This window comes from Danio rerio, chromosome 2, assembly GCF_049306965.1.
Source record: "Danio rerio strain Tuebingen ecotype United States chromosome 2, GRCz12tu, whole genome shotgun sequence".
Taxonomy (NCBI): domain Eukaryota; kingdom Metazoa; phylum Chordata; class Actinopteri; order Cypriniformes; family Danionidae; genus Danio; species Danio rerio.
Window position 1 is genome coordinate 58,951,737 of NC_133177.1, and position 24,584 is coordinate 58,976,320.

The 24,584-nt window shown below is 39.7% G+C and overlaps 1 protein-coding gene across 1 annotated transcript; it reads left to right on the plus strand.

Moving 5' to 3' along the window:
- The first annotated feature begins 5,152 nt into the window (after positions 1-5,152).
- Positions 5,153-12,583, plus strand: LOC141379083 (uncharacterized). The gene is made up of 2 exons (XM_073931697.1): positions 5,153-5,229; positions 5,608-12,583. Exon 2 carries the CDS (start codon positions 5,835-5,837, stop codon positions 11,934-11,936), a length of 6,102 nt encoding a protein of 2,033 aa, XP_073787798.1. The 5' UTR covers positions 5,153-5,229; positions 5,608-5,834; the 3' UTR covers positions 11,937-12,583.
- The last annotated feature ends 12,001 nt before the right edge of the window (positions 12,584-24,584 follow it).

Sequence of the window (24,584 nt, forward strand, 5' to 3'; positions counted from 1 at the left end):
ATCTCTAAATGAGTTTTGACTAGTCATACATTTGGAGATGTTTTTAATTCGTAATATTTAGAGATATTTAGAAAAATATTTTTGAAGATATCTCTAATTAATTTACTAATAGTCGAATTACAGTTGTAGATATCTTGAATTGGATTTTTGACAAGTCAAAACTCAGTTAGAGATATCTGCAAATATTTTTCAATGGAAGTCAATGGAGGAATATAACTAGTCATAATATATTTGCAGATATCTCCAATCTGATTTCGTACTAGTACAATTGTAATTGCAGATATCTCTAATTGTCATTCTGACAAGTCGAATTATAATAATGACTTGTCAAAATATATAATTATATCTCTAAATATATTTATGGATAGTCAGAACAAGGTTTAAATGTTAAAACGGCTTGCCATACGCTCTCACTCAGTAGCACAGTGGAGGTTTCTCTAGTTATATCCTTTCAGTCGTTTGTTATGCAGTGACATGCAGTCAAATATTTTGCCAAACAGTCCTTAGGGATGCGGGGACACGCAGTCAGATATTTTACCGAACAGATCCGCCACTTTTGGAGCTCATTAACAATCAAAGCTCTCGTGCTGCAGGAATGAGGAGGTTTGCTGAAGGCGCGCAGCTGTCGTGCAGTGAGGGGTTTGCGTCTTTAATAAACTATGGCAGTTTGCGATCACTGAACAGTAAGAATGATTAATAAATCCATATCAAACAGTCCCTTAAAAGTCACGTCTCGCTTTCGGTTTCGGGCTTTGGCGCGTTTCGCGCTCACACACAAGCGTACCGCGCCAAAGCCCAAGTGTACCGCGCTCAGGCACACCTCTTCCAACCGGGCCAGGGCCGGCCAAGTGAACCGTGCTTGAGCGCGATTCAGCGCACTCACACTTCTCAAACGATCCGGGAAACGGGCCAGGGCACGGTACAGATGGCATAGTGTGAGTAGGCCCTAAACCTACAGAAGAACTCTGGAAAGTGCTAAAAGAAGCCTGATATTTCACAGCTGAATATTTCAGAAAATGTTAGGACAATTAGATCAAAACAGTGTCAAGGGAAGCCATATTAAACATAGACTTTTGTTAGAAGAGGGTTGGTTTTTAATTAGCAGACTAATTGATTATATATTGTGCAAATGTCTTTGGTCAACAAAGCTGGTTTAGTGCTTAGAACATTTGCACAGTATATACACATACATCCTAGAAACACCCCTGGCTTGTATTCACCCTATTTTGAAAGTGAGTACGTTGTGATCGCAGTCTCCCTACAGTATGTGTGCTTAAAGTTCAGCACTAGTCAAGCAGTTAAAGCAGCTCTGGATTATTCAGAAACAGCAGTGTGTGTATCGACTCAAAGCCACAACCTGCAGTGCTTCCTGTATATTGTGTGTCAAATAATATATGGATAAACACTGTAATAAAAATTAGACCATTTTTTTAGTGTAGATTAGAATGCCATTAAATAACAACAAAAATAACGTACTGGAAGTTTATTACCGGGTTTCTGTACTGTAATGTTTTAACTATTATAAAATGTCAACAAAAGTACCTTTTTCTGATCCACATATTGAAGTAAAATCCTATTTTGGAGAAAGAAATCATCTAATGAAATAGACAGTCATGAAATGGCCTAGACAAGGTCCAGACCTGAATATAGTAGAGTCTGTATGAGATCACCAAGACAGAAAAAAAAAGATAAGACACTCTAAACCGACAGAAGAACTCTGGAAAGTGCTAAAAGAAGCCTGATATTTCACAGCTGAATATTTCAGAAAATGTTAGGACAATTAGAACAAAACCGTGCCAAGAGAAGCCACATTAAACAGAGACTTTAGCTTCAAGAGGGTTGGTTTTTAATTAGCAGACTAATTGATTATATATTGTGCAAAAGTCTTAGGGCCAACAAAGCTGGTTTGGTGCTTAGAACATTTGCACAGTATATACACATACATCCTAGAAACACCCCTGGCTTGTATTCACCCTATTTTGAAAGTGAGTACGTTGTGATCGCAATCGAAAGTGTTGTTTGACCGCACAAACACAGCAGATTTAATGGAAGTCTTTCTACAGTATGTGTGCTTAAAGTTCAGCACTAGTCAAGCAGTTAAAGCAGCTCTGTATTATTCAGAACAGCAGGGTGTGTGTCGACTCAAAGCCACAACCTGCAGTGCTTCCTGTATATTGTGTGTCAAATAATATATGGATAAACACTGTAATAAAAATTAGACAATTTATCAGTGTAGATTAGAAGGCCATTAAATAACAACAAAAATAACGTACTGGAAGTTTATTACCGGGTTTCTGTACTGTAATGTTTTTAACTATCATAAAATGTCAACAAAAGTACCTTTTTCTGATCCACATATTGAAGTAAAATCCTATTTTGGAGAAAGAAATCATCTAATGAAATAGACAGTCATGAAATGGCCTAGACAAGGTCCAGACCTGAATATAGTAGAGTCTGTATGAGATCACCAAGACAGAAAAAAAAAAAGATAAGACACTCTAAACCGACAGAAGAACTCTGGAAAGTGCTAAAAGAAGCCTGATATTTCACAGCTGAATATTTCAGAAAATGTTAGGACAATTAGATCAAAACAGTGCCACATTAAACAGAGACTTTAGCTTGAAGAGGTTTGGTTTTTAATTAGCAGACTAATTGATTATATATTGTGCAAAAGTCTTTGGCCAACAAAGCTGGTTTGGTGCTTAGAACATTTGCACAGTATATACACATACATCCTAGAATCACCCCTGGCTTGTATTCACCCTATTTTGAAAGTGAATACGTTGTGATCGCAATCGAAAGTGTTTTTTTGACCGCACTAACACAGCAGATTTAATGGAAGTCTTTCTACAGTATGTGTGCTTAAAGTTCAGCACTAGTCAAGCAGTTAAAGCAGCTCTGGATTATTCAGAAACTGCAGGGTGTGTCTCGACTCAAAGCCACAACTTGACTGTATATTGTATTTAAAATAATATATAGATAAACAATGTAATAAAAATTAGACCATTTTTTCAGTGTAGATTAAAATGTTATAAAATAACAACAAAAATAACGTACTGGAAGTTTATTACCGGGTTTCTTGTAGTAAAATTCTATTTTGGAGAAAGAAATCAGACATTCATGAAATGGCCTAGACAAGGTCCAGACGTGAATATTGTAGAGGCTGTATGGGACCACCGGAACAGAAGAAAAAAGATAAGACACTCTAAACCTAAAGAAGACCTCTGGAAAGTGCTCAAAGAAGCCTGATATTACACAGCTGATTTCAGAAAATGTCAGGACAATTAGAACAAAACAGTGGCACATCAAACATAGACTTTATCTTGAAGAGGCAATGTTGTGCTCTTGTTTTTTTAACATATTTCCCATATTTTCAGTTGGTTTTTAATAAAGAGACTGATTGATTATATATTTAGCAAAAGTCTTAGGCCAACAAAGCCGGTTTAGTGCTTAGGACATTTGCACAGTACTGTTCACATACATCCTAGAAACACCCCTGGCTTGCATTCGCTCCATTTTAAAAACCGAGTAAGATGTGACTGCAATTGCAAGTGTTTTTCTTGACCGCACAAACACAGCAGATTTAATAGAAGCTACAGTATGTGTGCTTAAAGTTCAGCACTAGTCAAGTAGTTAAAGCAGCTCTGGATTATTCAGCAACTGCAGGGCGTGTGTCAGATCAAAAGCCACAACCTGCAGTTTCCTGAAACACTCGCTATCGTTAGCCACACTAATCATGAAAGCGAAAAACTACAGCGATCGCAAACCACACGACCACAGCAGCTCAGCACTTGACCAATGAAAAACACAGCTTTTGTTTATGGCGCGTGTCAGAATCGCGTGCTGCTCACACCTAAACGTGCATCTCTGTTAAATAAAGCGACTGCTCTGCGGCCTTCAATACAACCAAGCCCAGAAATCACAATTAGTCAGTGGGGGTTACACCCTGAAACAGGTTCACTAATTTACTCATGACTGTTGAACGGACGAGTACACCAGCACACCAGTATAGGCCTGTTAGCATCAATAACTCAGTCATCAATACATATGATGGCCATTTGGATGTGACAACTCTACGTGAACTCCCACTTTAACACGTTATTGTTCCACTTTCTCATGAGTCCTGATTATCATTAACTGGAAGAGCCAGAAATTGAGTCATGTGAGTCAGCTAAGCAGAGTTGCAAAAACAAATGCAAAAACATGATCGTCTTACCTAAAGCTTTAGTCATTTCTAGTGCAAATATCTGTAACACTTTAGAATAATGCACTGTAATAAACTATTTATACAGAAATTTATAAGAAAGTGAGTAAACCTGTTGATTGTAAGTAAATGATCTTTGTTTATAATTATAAAAAAGTAAGCTAAGTTGACTTAATAAATGCAAGTTACAAAGAGTTTGTTCATTTTTTTAAAAGTAAAGCTTACTTGTTCTTTTTTAAGCCAAAAAGTCTTCTCACTTTTTTAAAATAAACGCTTTCTACAGTGTAGTCCATTTGCATGCCAGTAGCCAGCCTGGTGAAAGAGCTGGATCTTTTGTCTGAAAAAGTGGATCTTTTTGCAGCTACACACCTCACTTAGTATTTAATTATTTAAATAGTGCATTTCGGTTCGATACGATAGAGTGGTGTCACTGTTCGGTACATTTTCGATAAAGCAAAGAGAGAAAAAAGCCAAAGGATTTCTCTGATTTAATTTTTAAATGTATTAAAACTAACATCATAAAAGTATGATCTTGTTTTGTTTTGTTTTGTTTTTTTACTTTAAAGAGGTATAGAGCTTGCGGGGTTTCTGCTTAGCAGCAAATAAAACAAATCCTTCTTTATACTCAAAACCAAAAAGCTTCCTATAAAAATAAATGTAATACTGTAGTAGTTAAAACAAATAAAAAGAAAAGAACAATCTAGTTTTTATATGGAGCTCAGTTTCAATCAATTTTCTTTTCAAGCTGTTTGGACATACATGTGTGTAAGTATAGTGTATATACTGTCATATTGGGGTGATATTTGGGGTGATATAAACACACCCAGTTCTTTTTTTTTTTTTTTTAATTTAACAACATAAAAACGGTGGACCAATTGGAGCTGTCAGAAAGCCTGTCCTAGGAACTTAAATTAGTAATTGTTTCCCGCACGGACATTTTTACATGACGCACACCAGTACGGACTGAATGCCATTCACTGTTTATGCCGCAGGTTATGCTCTGCAAATGCGTTTATGTTATACAAGTGAGTACATATATATGTTTGATTATGATTATTATATGTCATGCATGTTATTGGTCACTTTCAGTGTTTTTGACGATCGTTTTTCCCGTTAATTTCGGCCGTAATTTGCCGATCTAATTTGCTGAGTCATCGCTCTCCACACTAATGCTACGTGTGAATGCGGCCAGTGTTTGTTTACATAACGATTTATAGTGCCCTGTTATTTAGTTTACTGTTGTATTTCAGTTCATTTCATTGCTATAACAGGCGGAAATACAGACTTTATCATGTATATCTTGTATTGTGTTAGTTAATATTTCTCATTGTGTTAGTACAATAAGACACAAATGTTAGATGAATATTTTTTGGTAAATTATTTCTCTTTATTTCCTTTTGTAGACCACACATACCCACACATTCTTTGCAATATCTCCAGTGCATACCTCAGCTGCATATTCAGGACAGAAATAAATGCTCATCAGAAAGAATCTCTTCTCCACTCTTGATTTTCTAACCGAAATCAGATCCATATTTGGCCGCCTCAGCCAGCTAAAAATCTTGAATGTAGTGGGACTTCACTACATTTTATGGTCCTTCGAGCCGGATGAGAGCAATAATACACCAATATGGATCCAGCAAATGATGACGCATCAGAGACAATGGAAAGACCACGCCGTAAGACTCATCTCCCTTCTCACCTGGACGATTATGAGGTTGGCTATCGACCCACTGAGGACCCTCCTCCCAAAGCTTCTTCCCACTGTCCCAGTAAGTCAAGAAGCAGCTCGAGGAAAACGTCTCATAGTGGTGTAAGCTCTCACTCCAGGACAAGTAGGCGATCTGTCACCTCCACAGGCGTTTATCTTCCACCTGAGCTCTCCAGCGTTCAGACTGCTATATTGGAGGAGAAGATTAAACAAAGGCAGTTAGACAGTCTTCGTCAGCAGGTTGCAGAGGACTCATTGGCTGATGTAGAATACCAGCGGCTACAGGCACAAGCTAAAGAAGCCCAGCAAGTTCAAGAGGAAGCTCTCAGAGCAAAAGAAACCTTATCAAAGCAGCTAGAAAGACAGCGTAAGCTGCAACAAGCAGAAACTGAGCTTGAGGTAGCTAAGCTTGTGTCCTCTATGCTTGTTAAAGACTCTGGTTCGACCACTCCTATCCATACAAGCTCACCCGGCAACCATTTGTCTCTATCTCAGCCTGTATGTGTCGATCAAGCCATAAGTTCATCTCATCTCTCATCCTCTTTCCAGCAGCCCGCTACTCAGTCACCCGCTGTGACGTCAACAATACAGACTTGTCATGCAGAGCGGGATATTTGTGATGACTCCTGGGTGTCTCAGCCATCATTTAGACCTCTGCAATTGACAGCTGAGTCTAAAGGTGCACCATTTACTGCAGTGCCACAAGGAGGCTCATCGTCGGTCTCTAAGGTATCTCAGACTGCCCCTATAACTATGCCAGTTCGAACTGTGTTATCTGCAACAAATGTGATATCCCAACCACATTTGAGAGCTCCAGTCATGTCCACTTCTGCACTTCCCTTACATACAAACATGCAGTCTATGCCACCACCGCCTATCACAGCCACCCCGCAGCTGCCTACGTCATATACTGCACCACAAACTGTAATACCTCCAGTGACAGCACATGCACGTCTGTTACAGCCTCCAATCACCAGCCACCCGCCACTAGTTTTGCAACCTACCAGCCTAAGCTATGTGCAGCCACCACCATTCATGCACAACAGTCACCCTGCACATATGGGTACAGAGCTACTGTTTGCATCGGCCTACGGCATCCCACAGCCTAAGTTACCAGTGTTTGAAAGCGGTAACGAGAGTGACTTTGCCCTGCTAAAATTAGCGTTGGACAATTTGTTGACTAATCACAACCATCTCAGTGAGCAATACAAGTACCATGTCTTATTAAGCCACTTAAAACTTCCCAGTGCTCAGCAGCTGGCCAAAGCCTACATGTATCATCCTCATCCTTATTCAGCTGCACTACAGGCTCTTCAAGACAAGTATGGCCAGCCGCGACAGCTTGTCCAGTCAGAGCTGGGTGTAATGATGAACACTCCACCAATCAGAATGGGTGATGCGAATGCTTTTGATAACTTTGCCTTATCTGTTCAGTCGTTGGTGGGCATGCTAAGGACACTTGAGGGCCAGAATGGTTACGAGCTCATGTGTGGCTCTCATGTCGATCGCCTGTTAAGTAAACTGCCATCTGCCTATCGTGATGGTTTTGTTGAATACTGCCTGAGCAGGGGGATTCTCCAAACAGGTACCGATAGGACCTACACACTTCCTGATCTAGCCACCTGGTTAGAGATCAAATCTCAAGCAAAACGCATCTCCAATCGAGCCGCAACTTTGTTCCAGAGTGAACTATCCAAGCCTCATGGTAGGGTCACAGTGTCTACTCGCCCGAAGGAGCGGGCAACACCAGTACTCTTGGCCAATGAGAGGGGCACACCTCCCCCTGGATTTGCCGCCCAGAAACCCAATACAAAGCTGAAACCATACTGCCCCCATTGTGACAACAGGGACCATTACCTCAACTCTTGTGACCAGTTCAAGAAGTTGACCTCGGATCAAATTGTCACTTGGATTAAAGAGGGAAACCGTTGCTGGAGATGTGGCAGGACACATGCAGTAGAGACCTGTAACCTTAAGCGCCCATGTAAGGTCTGCAAAGAACTTCACCTCACAGTTCTACATAACACTATTAACGACACGTCCAAGGCTGTACTTATGGTGAGCATGCCGTCCACCAGGGTTTACCTCGACAGACCTAACCGTTCACCAAAAGTTATGTTGAAAGTAGTTAAGGTCCTTCTCCACCATGGCCACCGCACTATGGAAACTCATGCAGTCCTTGACGACGGGTCAGAGAGGACAATAGTATTACAGCCAGCAGTACGGCAGCTAAAGTTAACCGGGACCACTGAATTGCTTCCCCTACAGACAATTCAACAGTGCCACACAGAGCTGGAAGGGCGGTCAATCTCCTTTGAGGTGTCCTCTGTCACAAAGCCCATGGTAAAGTTTGCTATATGCAACGCATTCACTGCAACCGGTTTGTGCCTGGCAGAGCACAACTACCCAGTTACTGCACTCCAGAATGCCCATCGACACTTGAAGGATCTGCCACTGCCTCCTGTGGACAGGGTAAAGCCACTGCTCCTTATTGGATCTGACAATCCTCATCTCCTGACACCCATCCAGCCTGTCTGCGAAGGCCCAGTAGGGGGGCCCATTGCGGTCTGCACGCAACTCGGATGGTGTCTCCAAGGCCCGATGAGTCCTATGCAGTCCTCACGAGGAAAGCAGCAATGTCTTAACATCATGACAGCTCCAGCCCGTGATGAACTTATTCATCATGTAGAAAGACTCTGGCAAGTTGACACCCTTCCATACAATGAGAAAATAATCACCAGGTCTAAGCAAGATAAGGAAGCTTACAACATGCTTCAGGATTCTACCATCAGAGTAAATGTGGATGGTGTTCAACGCTACTCTACACCACTGCTGAGACGGACACCTGTGAGTTTGCTCCATGCAGAAAAGGATGCAGTTCTACCCAGTTTACGCAGCACAGAGCGCAGGCTGTCACGGGATCCAGAGAGGGCTAAAGCATACTGCACTGAGATCCAGAAGTTGGAGGCAGCTGGATATGTTGCCAAGATAACTGCGGAGGAAGCCAACAAGAGTAACGAGTCTTGGTATATTCCGCATCATGTTGTACATCACAACAACAAAGACCGGATTGTCTTTAACTGTTTCTTTCAACATCAAGGACAGTCATTGAACAGTCAGCTACTGCCTGGACCAACTTTGGGACCATCGTTATTGGGAGTCCTCCTGAGATTCCGACAGCATGCTGTTGCTGTAAGCGGGGACATAAAAGGCATGTTCCACCAGGTACGTCTGCTGCCCAAAGACAAACAGGTGCTTCGTTTCCTATGGAGGGACTTGTGCAGGGACCGAGAGCCCGATATATACGAATGGCAGGTGCTTCCCTTCGGAACTACCTGTAGTCCATGTTGCGCCATCTTTGCCCTCCAACACCATGCACAAGGACACAAAGGTGACATGCCTAAGTTGGTTAACATAGTGGAGAACTCCTTTTATGTTGATAACTGTCTTTACAGCACACCAACAGCCAAGGAAGCTAAGGACGTTGTGGATGGACTGCGTCAGTTGCTGGCTGAGGGAGGCTTTGATTTAAGACAGTGGGCCTGTAATGTACCATCTGTGATCCAGCATCTTCCCGCAGAGGCCTTGTCTACCAACAGTGAACGATGGTTAACCAAAGCTAGTACAGACCTGCAAGAACCCACTCTTGGCCTACGGTGGAATTGTCTCAATGACTCTCTGGGTTACAATTTACGTTCTGCAGAGCCATTGGAGCCTACTATGAGGAACATGTACAAGACATTGGCCAGTCAGTATGATCCTTTAGGATTTATTATCCCGTTCACTACAAGGGCTAAAGTCCTCATACAGGACCTTTGGAAGCAAAACTTGGGCTGGGATGATCTGATTGAGCCTGCACAGCTGAGGAATAAGTGGTTAACCTGGGTAGGAGAAATTCCAACACTCCTTCAGTTGCAGTTCCCTCGACTATACACACCAGTCTGGCCTGATAATCCTCCTGTCACTCGAGAGCTACACATCTTTTGTGACGCATCTGAAAGAGCATATGGGTCAGTGGCTTATTTACGTTCTTCTGATGATCAAGGACATATTGCCGTCACCTTTGTCTTGGCTCGATCGAGAGTGGCCCCCAGAAAATGCCTATCCATGCCTCGTTTGGAGCTAAGTGCAGCACTGACCGGCGCCCAGTTAGCCCAAGTAATACAAAATGAGTTAACTCTTCCCATCGATTCAGTCACTCTCTGGTCTGACTCAACAACTGTGCTGTACTGGTTGACCGCAGAGTCTTGCCGCTACAAGGTGTTTGTTGGAGGACGTGTAGCTGAAATACAGACTCTCACTGAGACAGCTGAATGGAGGTATGTTGATTCGGCCAACAACCCGGCTGACCATATCACAAGGGGTCTAACTTTAGCGGAGCTAACAGGCCCTCACCAATGGAATTCAGGACCATCCTTTCTCCTTAAATCCGTTGACCAATGGCCATCCATTCCCAAGCTAGCGGTAGAACCAGAACTCAGTGAATTAAAGAAAGCTGCCTTCGTTGGTACTATTTCAGTGAATAACCCTTCACTCCCAGACCCAACTCAGTTCTCTACATGGCAAGAACTTGTCCAGGCCACTGTTAGGTCCCTGCACGGGGCGGCTATTGCTGATAATAACTTCTCTAGTGACGCAGCTGACTATATTGAAGCTGAGAAACTCCTCCTGGTACAGGCTCAAAGTGACTCGTTCCCATACGAGGTCAAGGCTCTGAAGACTGCCCAATCTCTACCTTCTGACAGTCGTTTGATCTCTCTTGCCCCCGAGTTTGATGAAGCCACAGGTCTCATCCGAGTAGGTGGAAGATTACGTCGGACTGACAGCCTAGACTTGGATTCTATCCACCCAATTGTGTTGGATCCTGGCCACCCTGTCACCAAGCTGTTAATTAAGGAGACAGATCAGCGACTCCTTCACCCAGGCTCCGAACGGGTCCTAGCTGAACTGCGCCGCCAGTATTGGGTATTGAGAGGCAGAGAAGCAATTCGGAAACATCAGCACACATGTAGAGACTGTCAGTTCTGGCGTGCTAAACCTCAGACACCCCAAATGGCTGATCTTCCATCCAGCAGACTGCAACTTTACAAACCCCCGTTCTACTCTACAGGGGTAGATTGCTTTGGCCCCTTCACGGTTAAAGTTGGTCGTCGCCAAGAGAAGAGGTGGGGAGTCCTCTATAAATGTATGACAACCAGGTGCGTGCATCTAGATCTACTGGAACAACTAGACACTGATGCATTTCTGCTTTCTCTGCGTCGCTTCATCGCAAGACGAGGCAAGCCCATGGAATTGCTATGTGACAATGGCACTAACTTCGTTGGAGGGGATCGAGAATTACGAGAGACCTTCAATGCCATGGCACCAAAGCTTCAGGAGCAGCTTGCTGAGCAAAGGATTCGATTTCGCTTTAACCCACCAAGTGCTCCTCATTTCGGGGGAACCTGGGAGCGTGAGGTCAAATCGGTGAAGTCCGCTTTACGTGTCATCCTGCGAGAGCAGTCAGTGCCAGAGGCAGTATTGCAAACTCTGTTAGTGGAGGTGGAAGGCATTCTGAATTCCAAGCCACTTGGTTACATATCCTCTGACGTCGCAGACTTGGACCCAGTGACTCCCAACCTGCTCCTTATGGGCCGACGTGATGCCTCACTTCCTCAAGTTCTATATGACTCCAACAACTTGCTCGGCAGACGCAGATGGAGACATAGCCAGGTGTTGGCTGATAATTTCTGGACTGCATTCATCCGCCATCATCTCCCAAGTTTACAGGATCGCCAGAAGTGGAGGAAGGATGGCAAGGAACTTACCGTGGGCCAAGTAGTTCTTATTGTTGATCCACAACTCCCACGTGCTTTATGGCCTGTAGGAACAGTGTCTGAAACGTTACCTGGAACTGACGGTAAAATTCGTACCGTTAGAGTTAAAGTTAAGGAAAAAACTTACACTCGTCCAGTTGTGCGATTAATTCCCCTTCCGCACCTAGAGGATAATGTTCCTGACACGGCAGACAAACTTTCTTAAATGTACAATTATCCTGACAGATAATTGGGGGCGGCTGTGTCAGAAAGCCTGTCCTAGGAACTTAAATTAGTAATTGTTTCCCGCACGGACATTTTTACATGACGCACACCAGTACGGACTGAATGCCATTCACTGTTTATGCCGCAGGTTATGCTCTGCAAATGCGTTTATGTTATACAAGTGAGTACATATATATGTTTGATTATGATTATTATATGTCATGCATGTTATTGGTCACTTTCAGTGTTTTTGACGATCGTTTTTCCCGTTAATTTCGGCCGTAATTTGCCGATCTAATTTGCTGAGTCATCGCTCTCCACACTAATGCTACGTGTGAATGCGGCCAGTGTTTGTTTACATAACGATTTATAGTGCCCTGTTATTTAGTTTACTGTTGTATTTCAGTTCATTTCATTGCTATAACAGGCGGAAATACAGACTTTATCATGTATATCTTGTATTGTGTTAGTTAATATTTCTCATTGTGTTAGTACAATAAGACACAAATGTTAGATGAATATTTTTTGGTAAATTATTTCTCTTTATTTCCTTTTGTAGACCACACATACCCACACATTCTTTGCAATATCTCCAGTGCATACCTCAGCTGCATATTCAGGACAGAAATAAATGCTCATCAGAAAGAATCTCTTCTCCACTCTTGATTTTCTAACCGAAATCAGATCCATATTTGGCCGCCTCAGCCAGCTAAAAATCTTGAATGTAGTGGGACTTCACTACAGGAGCGGTTTTCAGATCAACCGCAAGTTTACGTAGGAGTGCGGTCCCCCCGCCCACCAATATTGATTGACAGCTGTGCGCATTAACATGTATCCGTAGTAATGCATATACTCCTATCGACAAGACAGGACGAGCGCAAAGCAACCGGGAATAAAAGGTCTGTTCAGTTTGCTAGGATCATCAATCATCATCAGACGTGATCAAGAGTGAGTTTTACAAGTTTAACATGTTTTAAAACGTGTGCACGTGTGTAATGAAGTACAGCCATTCACTTCAGATTCACTTCATCAGCACAGCCTTGTGTCTCTCTCACTGTCTGTGTGTGTGTGTGTGTCGCGCTATGTGTGTGTGAGTGTGTCTGCGTTATGTGCGGGTGTCTACACTGCGTGTCTGTGCAATGTGTGTGTGTGAGTGTGTCTGCCTGTCTACGCTATGTTTGTGCGTGTGTGAGTGTGTCTGCCTCTCTATGCTATGTATGCTTGTGTCTGCGCTGCGTGTCTGTGCTATGTGTGTGTGTGTGTGTGTCTGCGCTGTGTGTGCGTGAACTTATTGTTGCAACTCCACAAAAAGTGCATCAAATACTGATGGTAAAGTTCTTACTGTAGTATTTCTCACAAACCTTACGTGAGATCTCCTTCCTGAGGCAGCCGAGGGCGTGTTGAGGCATGTTGCTGGCAGGCAGTGGGATCGGTGGGCGGGGATGACTTGCCTTAAAGGCCCAGTGCAAAAAAAACAGCAACAACCTTTTCCCAGCTATAATACAGACACTTCAGACAGCTATATTAAATACTCTGATGGGTGTTTTGAGCTGAAACTTTACAGACACATTCTGGGGACACAAAATGCTTATAATAAATATGAAAAAAGGGGTAACCTATGTGCCCTTTAAGTCATTTTTTAGTTTCAAAAAGATGAGTGTCCACCTTTTTTTCAGACAGCACAGATCTGCTTGATTTGACTGTCTCCTGCCATTTCAGTGGATCTGAAAGCAGGAATTATCTGACTGAAATGGGCTTATAAAGGAATAATGTAAAGGGGCTCTATTACATTTAGCATTTTCTTAAAACCCGACATTTTCACTACCCATTAAGATCTCTCAGATGTTTTTTTTCCACCACTCTTTTGGTAGCGGTGATGGTGTGTGCGTTGTACCTGAGCGGCAGGGGTGAGTTGTGCGCAACCGCTGGGTGGGATGCGGTGGAGAGGGGTGTGCGACGTATTTAAGGACCGGGGGGAGACGCGCGACTTCCAGAAGATTATCATTTGTTTGCGGGCATCCAGGAGTCTCCCGAGCTAGCTTGCGAGCTAGTTTAGCGCGTGCCCTGAGTAGTGTTTGGAGGTTGGCTCTTTTTTGTCGGGGGTCCAGGGTTGCTGGGGCAACAGGGGCGGAGCCAGCACGAGCAGCCATACTGACACAGAAGCTAGCAGGATTGCTAATGAGTGCATGCTTTAATAAAGTGATATTCTGAGTTCAAAAGCGATGGTCTACTGTTTAACATGACATCGGGGAAGGCAGCATGCTGTTTGTCACGTCATTTGGGATGCCATGTTGAGCATTGTTGCACTGAAAACATTATATTTTGTACTTATTCCCTTTTATCTTTTTAGATGTTAGTCTGAATTGAATCGTTCGGTTTGTAATGCATACCGAACCGAAAGTCTCGTATCGAACAGTTTAGTACGAATACGCGTATCGTTACACCAGGCACGTGCACACATAAGGCTCTTTTGTGCACATGCCATTTTAAGTCTTGGATAGAAAGTGCCCCAGCGACACACCGCCCCCCGCTTTTCAGTTAGCGTGCGACATCCCCAAACCCCCACCCCCCCTCTTCTGTTAGTGTGCTGCATCCCCACCCCCCCCCCCCCCCCCCCCCCCACAGCTCTTCAGTTCAGCGCGACATCACATAACTTTAATGTTAACGTACATGTATATTTACAGTAATAAATATATTATTCATTGTTTGTTCATGTTGGTAAACACATTACCTGACAAACTATTAGACCATTATTCTAAAGTGTTATCCAAATATCTAAAAAAAATACCTTTTAAATCTTCAAAAAAAAAATTTTTAATAACTTTTAAACATTATTGGATGAAAGATCGATGTCTTATTATACAATTCAAAATCATAAATACATGGAGGAAAAAGTTTGAATGTCAAAATATGAAAAACTATTTATTTACCTTCACTGCATTCAAAAAAATATTCTTATTTAGAGTTTTTGTCTTGTTTTAAGTTCAAATATATATATAAAAAATGTAATCAAGAAGCATTTTCTTGAAAATTAAATATTATTGTGTGGTTCTCTGAAACATTCATTTTCTTTTCGGCCTAGTCCCTTTATTAATCAGAAATTGTCCCAGCGGAATGAACTGTTAGCTTATCCAACATATGTTTTACAAAGCGGATGCCCTTCCAGCCGCAACCCACTCCTGGAAAACACCCATACACTCTCACATTCACACACACACACACTACGGCCAATTTAGTTAATCTAATTCCCCTATAGCACATGTGTGGTGAAACCCCAACTGTGGGGGAAACCGGAGCACCCAGAGGAAACCCACGCCAACACGTGGAGAACATGCAAACTCCATACAGAAATGCCAACTGACCCATCTGGGAATTGAACCAGTGACCTTCCTGCTGTGAGGCCTCAATGTTAACTACTGAGCCACCATGCCACCCCATTATTATTATTATTATTAATCTTTCTTTTTTTTTTTTTTTTGACAAGTAAAACATGATTGTCTCATTTTGAAGTGAAATCATTTTGAAGTTTTTACAGTTTTTAAGCTAGCATCAGAAACTCATTCATCAATATATATGATGGTCATTTGGATGTGACAACTCAATGTGAACTCCCACTTTAACACGTTATTGTTCCACTTTCTCATGATTCCTGATTAGCATTATCTGGAAGAGCCAGAAATGAGTCACTAGAGCAACAACTAAGCAGAGTTAAATGTGTACACTGCAATTTTTCTTGTTTTTAGTCCAAATATTTAAAATTAAAAAGCATTTTCTAAGTAAAAAATATTGTCTTGTTCTCAGAAAACTGAAAATTCTAAATTATGTTTAGAGTTAAAAATTTCAAATAAGCAGAATAATTTATATAATTATATTAGTCATGTAATTATACTAGTCGATATTAGTCAGTCAGTAAGAGGATAGAGCTAAAAAAATGGCAGCACTGTATACAACAAGTCTCAACTGATAAAATATATAATGTAACAAATATACTTAGTTTATTAAATAATTTTTAATACGAAATACAACTAGTTATTATTTTTATTTTAATTCACAATGCATCAAGAAAAAATAAGTTAATAAAAGCGGTGGCACAGTAGGTAGTGCTGTCGCCTCACAGCTGGTTCGAGCCTCGGCTCAGTTGGCGTTTCTCTGTGGAGTTTGCATATTCTCCCTGTGTTCACGTGGGTTTCCTCCGGGTGCTCCGGTTTCCCACACAGTCCAAACACATGCAGTACAGGTGAATTGGGTAGGCTAAATTGTACATAGTGTATGAGTGTGTGTGTGTGTATGTGGATGCTTCCCAGAGATGGGTTGCGGCTGGAAGGGCATCCGCTGCGAAAAAACTTGCTGGATAAGTTGGCGGTTCATTCCGCTGAGGCGACCCCAGATTAATAAAGGGACTAAGCAGACAAGAAAATGAATGGATGAAAAGATAATCGTTAAATGCATTTAAGATCCATGTAAAATATTAATAAATAAATCAATTAATGACAATACTTTATTTTAACCAATAATTCAACATTTATTTATTATTTACAATTTAATTATTAACTGCCTATTATAAAGATTAGTGACCTCAAGTTGAAGAGAATTTTGGTTCTGGAGCAGGATAATAATCCAAAGCACAGCAGCAAAATCCATTTAGAATGGCTTGAGAATAACAAAATAAAGACTTCAGAGTGGCCTAGTCAAAGTCCTGACCTGAACCCAATTAAGATGCTGTAGCATGAACTTAATAAAGTGGTTTATGCTCAAAAACCCTCCAATTTGACTGAATTACAACAATTCTGCAAGGATGAGTGGGCCAAAATTTCTCCACAACACTGTAACACACTCATTGCAAGTTATTGAAAATGCTTGGTTGCAACTGTTGCTGCTATGATTAAGTTTAGGGGGGGTGAAAGCTTTTTCACACAGGATAGTTCATTTTAAAAACTGCATGATGTGTTTAATTGTGTTATCTGTGACTAATAATTAAATTAGTTTGATGATCTGAAACATTAAAGTGTGAAAAACATGCAAAAAAAATAAATAAATTAGAAATTAGACCATTTCACACCACTGTATATTTGGAATCCATTTCTCATAACATGGAAAACAAAATTCAAGAAAGGTAAATTATTTTGACAACCATTTATCTTCAGATCAATTAGGATTGTTTTGTGGTTTTCATCAAACCGGCTCAAACCAGCACGCATATTTCTGCTGGTCATTTCCAGAATGCTGCATCCCTTATAAAAGTGAAACATCCTTTAAATGACACACACTTCAGTCAGATGAACTGGATTGAGCCGCTTCACCTCTATCAGCATTTTGTAACCACACTTTTCCAGTCAGTAGCTTTTGACCTGCTCGACCTTACAGACGGGATGCTCGGGAAACAGTCTGAAGCCTAAAAGGCCCCGTGAGACTTTATGACGATTGATAATAGAGGAAAAACGCAACAGAGAAACAAGGCAGCTCTTAAACCTTTGGCCTTTTGGTCACTTAACCATCAGTGATGCTTTATAACAAGAGCTTAGGTAGAAAAAAAAAACATTCTATTACAATTCTTTCTATTTTGGCCCAAGCTGTTATTAGGCAAATGGGGCAAATACTTTTTCACACAGGGCTATGTATCTTTATTTTGTTTTCCCTTAATAATAACAGTTCATAATAAGTTAAACAACAATTTGAAACAAAAACAAATGGCCCGATCACACTTGTTTGCCTTAATTTACATTAATAATGAATTCAGTTTAATGTAAATTATACATTTGTATCAATCCTATTAAGATTAGCGACCTCAAGCGGAAGCAAATTTGGGTTTTGCAGCAGGATAATAATCCAAAACAGAGCAGCAAATACACTACTGAATGCCTGAAAAACTAAAAAGAAGACTTTGGAGTGGCCTAGTCAAAGTCCTGACCTGAATCCAATTAAGATGCTGTAGCATGATTTTAAAAAGGTGGTTCATGCCTAGAAAACACTCCAATGTGGCTAAATACAATAATTCTGCAAACCTGATTGGGTTTAAATTCCCCCTCAGCACTGTAAAGTTATCGCGTAATAACACTTTGCAAGTTATCGAAAACGCTTAAATGCAGTTGTTGCTGATGAGGGTGGCCCAAGCTTTTATTAAGCATAGCGGGCAAATACCTTTTCACACAGGGCTATGTATTTTTGTGTTTTGTTTTCCCTTAATAGTAACAGTTCAATAATAAGTTAACCAACAATTAGTAACAAAAACAAATGACCCGATCACACCTTTTTGCATTGTTTTACATTAATAATGGAATCAGCTTACTGTAAATTATACATTTGTATCAATATTGTGGCGCTACAACCTCAAACCAGAAAATGTTGGTACAGTATGAAGCACAAATAAAAAAAGCAGTGATTTCCAAATTTGCTTCGAATTTCATTATTTCATTAATTTGTATTTTGCATTATTTTACATTAATAATGGAATCAGTTTACTGTAAATTATACATTTGTTTCAATGTTATTGAGATTAGATTTAATAACCCAAAACAGAGCAGCAAATCCACTACTGAATGCCTGAAAAACTAAAAAGAAGACTTTGGAGTGGCCTAGTCAAAGTCCTGACCTGAATCCAATTGAGATGCTGTGGCATAATTTTAAAAAGGTGGTTCATGCCTGAAAACACTACAATGTGGCTGAATTACAACACATCTGCAAACATGATTGGGTCTAAATTCTTCCACAGCACTGTAAAGTTATCACGTAGTAACACTTTGCAAGTTATCGAAAATGCTTAGTTGCAGTTGTTGCTGATAAGGGTGGCCCAAGCTTTTATTAGGCATAAGGGGCGAATACTTTCACACAGGGCTATGTATTTTGTATTTTGTTCTCCCTTAATAATAACAGTTCAATAATAGGTTAAACAGCAATTATTAACAAAAACAAATGACCTGATCACACCTTTTTGCATCATTTAACATTAATAATGGAATCAGTTTACTGTATATCATACATTCGTATCGATATTATTAAGATTAGTGACTTGAAGCTGAAGCGTATTTTGGTTATACAGCAGGATAATGATTTAAAGAACAGCAGCAAATCCACTGCTGAATGCCTGAAAAACTAAAAAATAAAGACTTTGTGGCCTAGTCAAAGTCCTGACCTGGATCCAATTGAGATGCTGTAGCATGATTTTAAAAAGGACTCCAACGTGGCTGAATTACAACAATTCTGCAAACATGAGTGGGTCTAAATTTACTGTAAATTATAAGTTTGTTGTACATCATTCCAGTTTAAGAAAAACGAACTGCAAATGCTTGAAAAGTACACACAATTGTGGACTGAGTGTTGTGTTCGGCAACCATAATAAACAACAGATTGTCTTCTGTGATAACTTAATAAAAAGAAATGATCACCTTGTTCAGGAATCTGATTTTAACATGAGAATGATTGTGCGAATACCTGTGGTTTGATCATTTTCCATTTGTTGTGTGTTTGAATCACAGGAGTAAAGGATTGTGTGTCATTATCCAAAAGAAGCGGAAAAAGAGTGACAGCGGCTGCTTAAGAGGATGATATAATAATATCAGTTCATGCAAAGGTCAAAAGGTCACCGGCTTCTTGAGAACTTAAGTAAAGCACACAGAGACATCGCAATTTTATTTTTGGTAAATCTGAATAATAATAATCTTTACAAATGGCAGATTTTATTGTAACAAATATGATTGTTGTTTTAATGAATGTTTTGACATCTTATTTTTTATTATTGTTATACTTTTTAACATTTTTATGTGATTTAAATTTTGCTAGGGTGGCACTGTGGCTTCACAGCAAGAAGGTCGCTGGTTTGAGTCTCGGCTGGGTCAGTTGGCGTTTCTGTGTGGAAGTTTGCATGTTCTCCCCGTGTTGGCATGGGTTTCCTCTGGGTGCTCTGGTTTCCCACACAAGTCCAAAAACATGCGCTATAATTGGCTAAGCTAAAGTGGCTGTAATGTATGTGTGTGAATGAGTGTGTGTGGATGTTTCCCAGTGATGGGTTGCAGCTGGAAGGGCATCCACGGTGTAAAAAACATATGCTGGATAAGTTGGTGGTTCATTCTGCTTTGGTGACCCCTGATTAATAAAGGGACTAAGCCAAAAATGAATAAATGTATTGTTATTATTTTTGTATTATATTTAATTTAAATATTATTATAATTATAGCTTTTGTTAATATTTAAATTTTTAAAATAACTACATTTCCATTTTACTTTTGAACTAAATAAACTATTTTTATTCTTTTAATTGTTTAATTTGCATTTAATATTATTATACTTCACTCACGTTAACACTTCGGTTATCTTAAAATAATGCCAGTTTTACTTTTGTAACTACATAAAAATTAGAAATGTTGCCTTCGCAATTATTTTTTTTACTGTTTTATTTATTTATAAAAAATATAATATAATAGTACCATTATATTAAATTATATAACAATAGAATTTTTACATTCGAAGTGAATTTTTTCCACTTAATGTTTATTTTAAGTCACAAAAATGTTTGCTTTAAAAATAATAACCCAGCACAATGACATTTATAAAGCAATAAAATGTATTACTTTCATTATGCGACTAACTCTTACCCAGAAACACAATATACCAAAATCAATCCGCGAGTGTAATCAATACTGTAAAGCTGATGTCTGAAATTTAAACAAGATCCACATGTGCAGGAGTGTGTTGTGAGTTTTGATTGAGACTGGTTTATACAGGCAGATCTGATGGAGTGTGTGTGTGAAGGATGTCGAAGTGAATGAAGAGATTGTGTGTGTGTACAGTGTTTACTCAGCTGCGAGAGTTTCTGCAGGAATGTCCAAATGCACTTGCTTCTGAATGTGAGGTACCAGAGAAGAAACAGACACACGCGCCTTTGGTCCATCCATGGTCCGAGTGAGCATCTGAAACAAGAAAATAAGAGTTGCGTTAAACATTTTGTTTGAAAAGTTTAAACTATGAATATTGTTTATTTGTGCGAAAAGAGGTGTTATTTTAAAGTATAAAAGTAATCAAATCAAATAATAACAATAATAAATATAAATTTAAATATATCACTTAAAGAATATAAATGATCTAAAATAATTGTAAAGACAAATGTAGAATAAATTATATATAAATAATTAAATACAATTGATTATTATTCAAAGTGCATTATTTTATTAATTGGAATTTCTTTATTATATTATCTTTATAAAAGAACAGAATAGTAAACCTTTTAATTATCTTAGATATGAATTAAGGGAAAAAAATTTAGTATAAAATTATTTAAATAATATAATGAAATAAAACAAATAAACAAAACAATTGAGTAAATTGCTTGGATTATAAAAAAAGAGACTGACATTAATGAATCATTAATATATATATATATATATATATATATATATATATATATATATATATAATAAAATAATTAACGAATAAATTAACAAAGAAAATAAATTTAGACATCCTCCTGTCATCAAAACTGTAGCAATGCATCATGTCCAATTTAATTGCGCTCATAATGGAAATTAAACTTAAAAAACTATAACATAACGCATATTTTGATGAACACTGAAAGCAAAATCAGCTTAAACATGACTAAAGAAATTCAGAATCAAAACCCCGATGCAAAAATAATATATACTTTTTAACAGCTGCGATTATAATGAAAGAACGCTTGTTTTACACCAAATCTCCTACTCTGTTGCCTCTCAGCATTGACTCATTAGCGCTCACATAAAAACTAGCAAGTGTCAAAGCATGGGTGAACACAAAGTTTGCAGGAATGAAAGGAAAGCAATCGTGCGGATTTACTGTTGACACAACGCTCAATGTCAGCGCTGTGTTTCCGCTAATCACACAGAAATACTCCAGTCTGACAATCAAAACACTTTACGAGCCGCAGCGGTGCGGTTTAGCAGGTTGTGATTAGCCGCTAACAGCTAATAAATGAGAAACACACACTCGCCCAATTAGAACCGTATGGAGCCGATATGAGGATTCCGTCAAAACACACACACTGGTGTAGAGGTGTTGCTGGAACGCAGAGAAGCTAACAAACGACGTATAGTTTGGTTAAGTTTGAACAGAAAGCAGAAAGGCTAATAAACGGTTTGATATGCTAGGTGTTGATGCTTCTGTGCATATTCAAGACCTGTAGACTAATTACAAAGACTTATTATTGCACTTACGAGGTGATTTTGATAACTAAGGGTAAAAAACATGTTAATTCGCCTACTTAAGTCATTCTTTAATAAAGTTCAAATAAAGCTGTGTGAAATAAAAATGAAGGCTACATTTATGTTTAGTTTGCTGAGGGAATGATCATCAGTTATATTCCTGAACTTGCTTCAACACACCTGCCAGGACGGTTCTAGTATATCTAGTAAGGGCTTAATTAGCTGATTCAGGTGTGTTTGATTAGGGTTGGAGCTTAGCTCTCCAGGACACCGGCCCTCCAGGACTGAGTTTGGTACATGGACTACATCAGGGGTGTCCAAACTGGTCCTGGAGGGCCGGTGTCCTGCATATTAAGTTCCAACTCCAATTAAACACACCTGAACCAGCTAATCAAGCTCTTTCTAGGACTAGGGCTGCGTCTGAAACCGCATACTTACGCTAAAATCAGTATGCAAGCTGAGTAGTATGTCCGATTTCATAGAATTCAAAAATCAGTATGCAAGAAATACCCGGATGACTAACTACTTCCGGCGAGATTCTGAAGTGTGCATCCCATGCACACTGCACTATCCCATGATGCTCTGCGAGAGAATTCATAAATGGAACTGAAGCGACACAACTGATGCAGGTAGGTCACGTGACCATGTCAAAATGGCTGATGTAGTACGTCCGAATTCCATTCATACTGCTCACATTCATACTGTATAGAACGTACTTTTTTAACGGCCGAGTAGTGCGATTAAATTTAAATGCACTACCTACTGAGTAGGCGGTTTCGGACACAGCCTAGGTATACTAGAAACTGTATACTACAGGGAGGTGTGTTGAAGAAAGTTGGAGCTAAACTATGCAGGACACCGGCCCTCCGGGGCCGAGTTTGGACACCCTGGACTACATGAAGTCGTGTGAAATACCATTTTGCCAGCGCACATTGTTATCTCAGTTTGCTATGAGGGAATGATACGCAAACAGACATGTCTGTCCCCACTCAATATTTGTGTCATTTTAATTTACAAAAACTAAAGCTAAACTATCTAAGCGTTATCTAAGAGTAGGCCACAATCGGTGCTCCCCCTGCTAACCAGGCTGGTTTTAGCTGGTCTCCCAGCCTGGCCAGGCTGGTTTTAGCTGGACTCCGAGTCTGGTCAAGCTGGTTTTAGCTGGTCTCCCAATTTGACCAGCTAAAAAACCTAAAACCAGCCTGACCAGCTAAGACCAGCTAAACACAGCTTAACCAACTAAGACCAGTCTTACTAGTTATGACCAAATAAAAAGGGGTTAGACTAACCCTAACCCTTAACCCTAACCTCTAAAACCACCCTGACTCGCTAAAACCAGCTAAGACCAGTTGACTAGCTTAAACCAGCTAAGTCCAGTTAAAACCAGCTAAGACCAACCCGACAAACTAAGACCAAAAAGTGTCCAAAACCCCTCTAAAACTAGCCTGACAAATGAGCTATTCGCTTGTTAAGTGTGGCGTCATGCGTAGGGGCTCCCGGGTCCAAGCGCTCTATGAACCTGATTAGGGAGACTCATCAAATGGTAAAAATAAACGTAACAAAGTAATGTAATACTTTTGAAAATCATGATCGCAATATATATATATATATATATATATATATATATATATATATATATATATATATATATATATCCATGCTTAATATCCAATATTTTATAAATTGTTAAAATTTTGGTGTTTGTGATGCAGCAAGTCCAGAGATTAATGTGTACACTATGATTTAAAATTCACTTAAATGTGTGATAGGATCAAAAAGTGTTCATGAACGAATACTTTCTCAATTCAAATGAGTAGCGACTTGGACCCTGAAACAGGATTCCACACGTCACGACTTAACAAGCGGATAACCAGCCTGGGAAACCAGCTAAAACCAGCCTGACTACCTTAGGCTGGTTTAAGTTGTTTCTTTCAGTAGAGCATGAAGACGTGTGAAATAAAAATTTATTACTATTACGTTTACTATTGCTATCGCATGGTTGTCTCCTAGCCTAGTTAGTTTGCTATGAAAAAAAATTATACTCAAACAGTAATTCCAGTCCACTACTCAATATTTGTATCGTTTTAGTTTACTTAAACTAAGGTAAACTTTAGTTTACTGCACTAAGGTAAACTATACGACTAAATAAATTGGCTATATAACAGAATAAATAAAGTATGTAAACACATTTACTACTCACTAAAAATAATAGGCTACTTTAATCCAACTGCTAAAATGATCAAAAACTATAGCCTTAACAGCTGCAAAGAAAACAATCATTAGTTCCTGGTTCCCTCCTAATCTCCTGTCAGTTCAGCAATGGTTACACTATTTTATAGACATTGTTCGACTAAAACAGTCCACTGCCTTAATTAACAAAGCAAAGATTTCAACAAAACTTCATTGGAACCAAATACATAACAATTTGATTTCCATTATCAAAACTTAAGTGACTTAATTCAACAACATAGGAGAAACAATTAA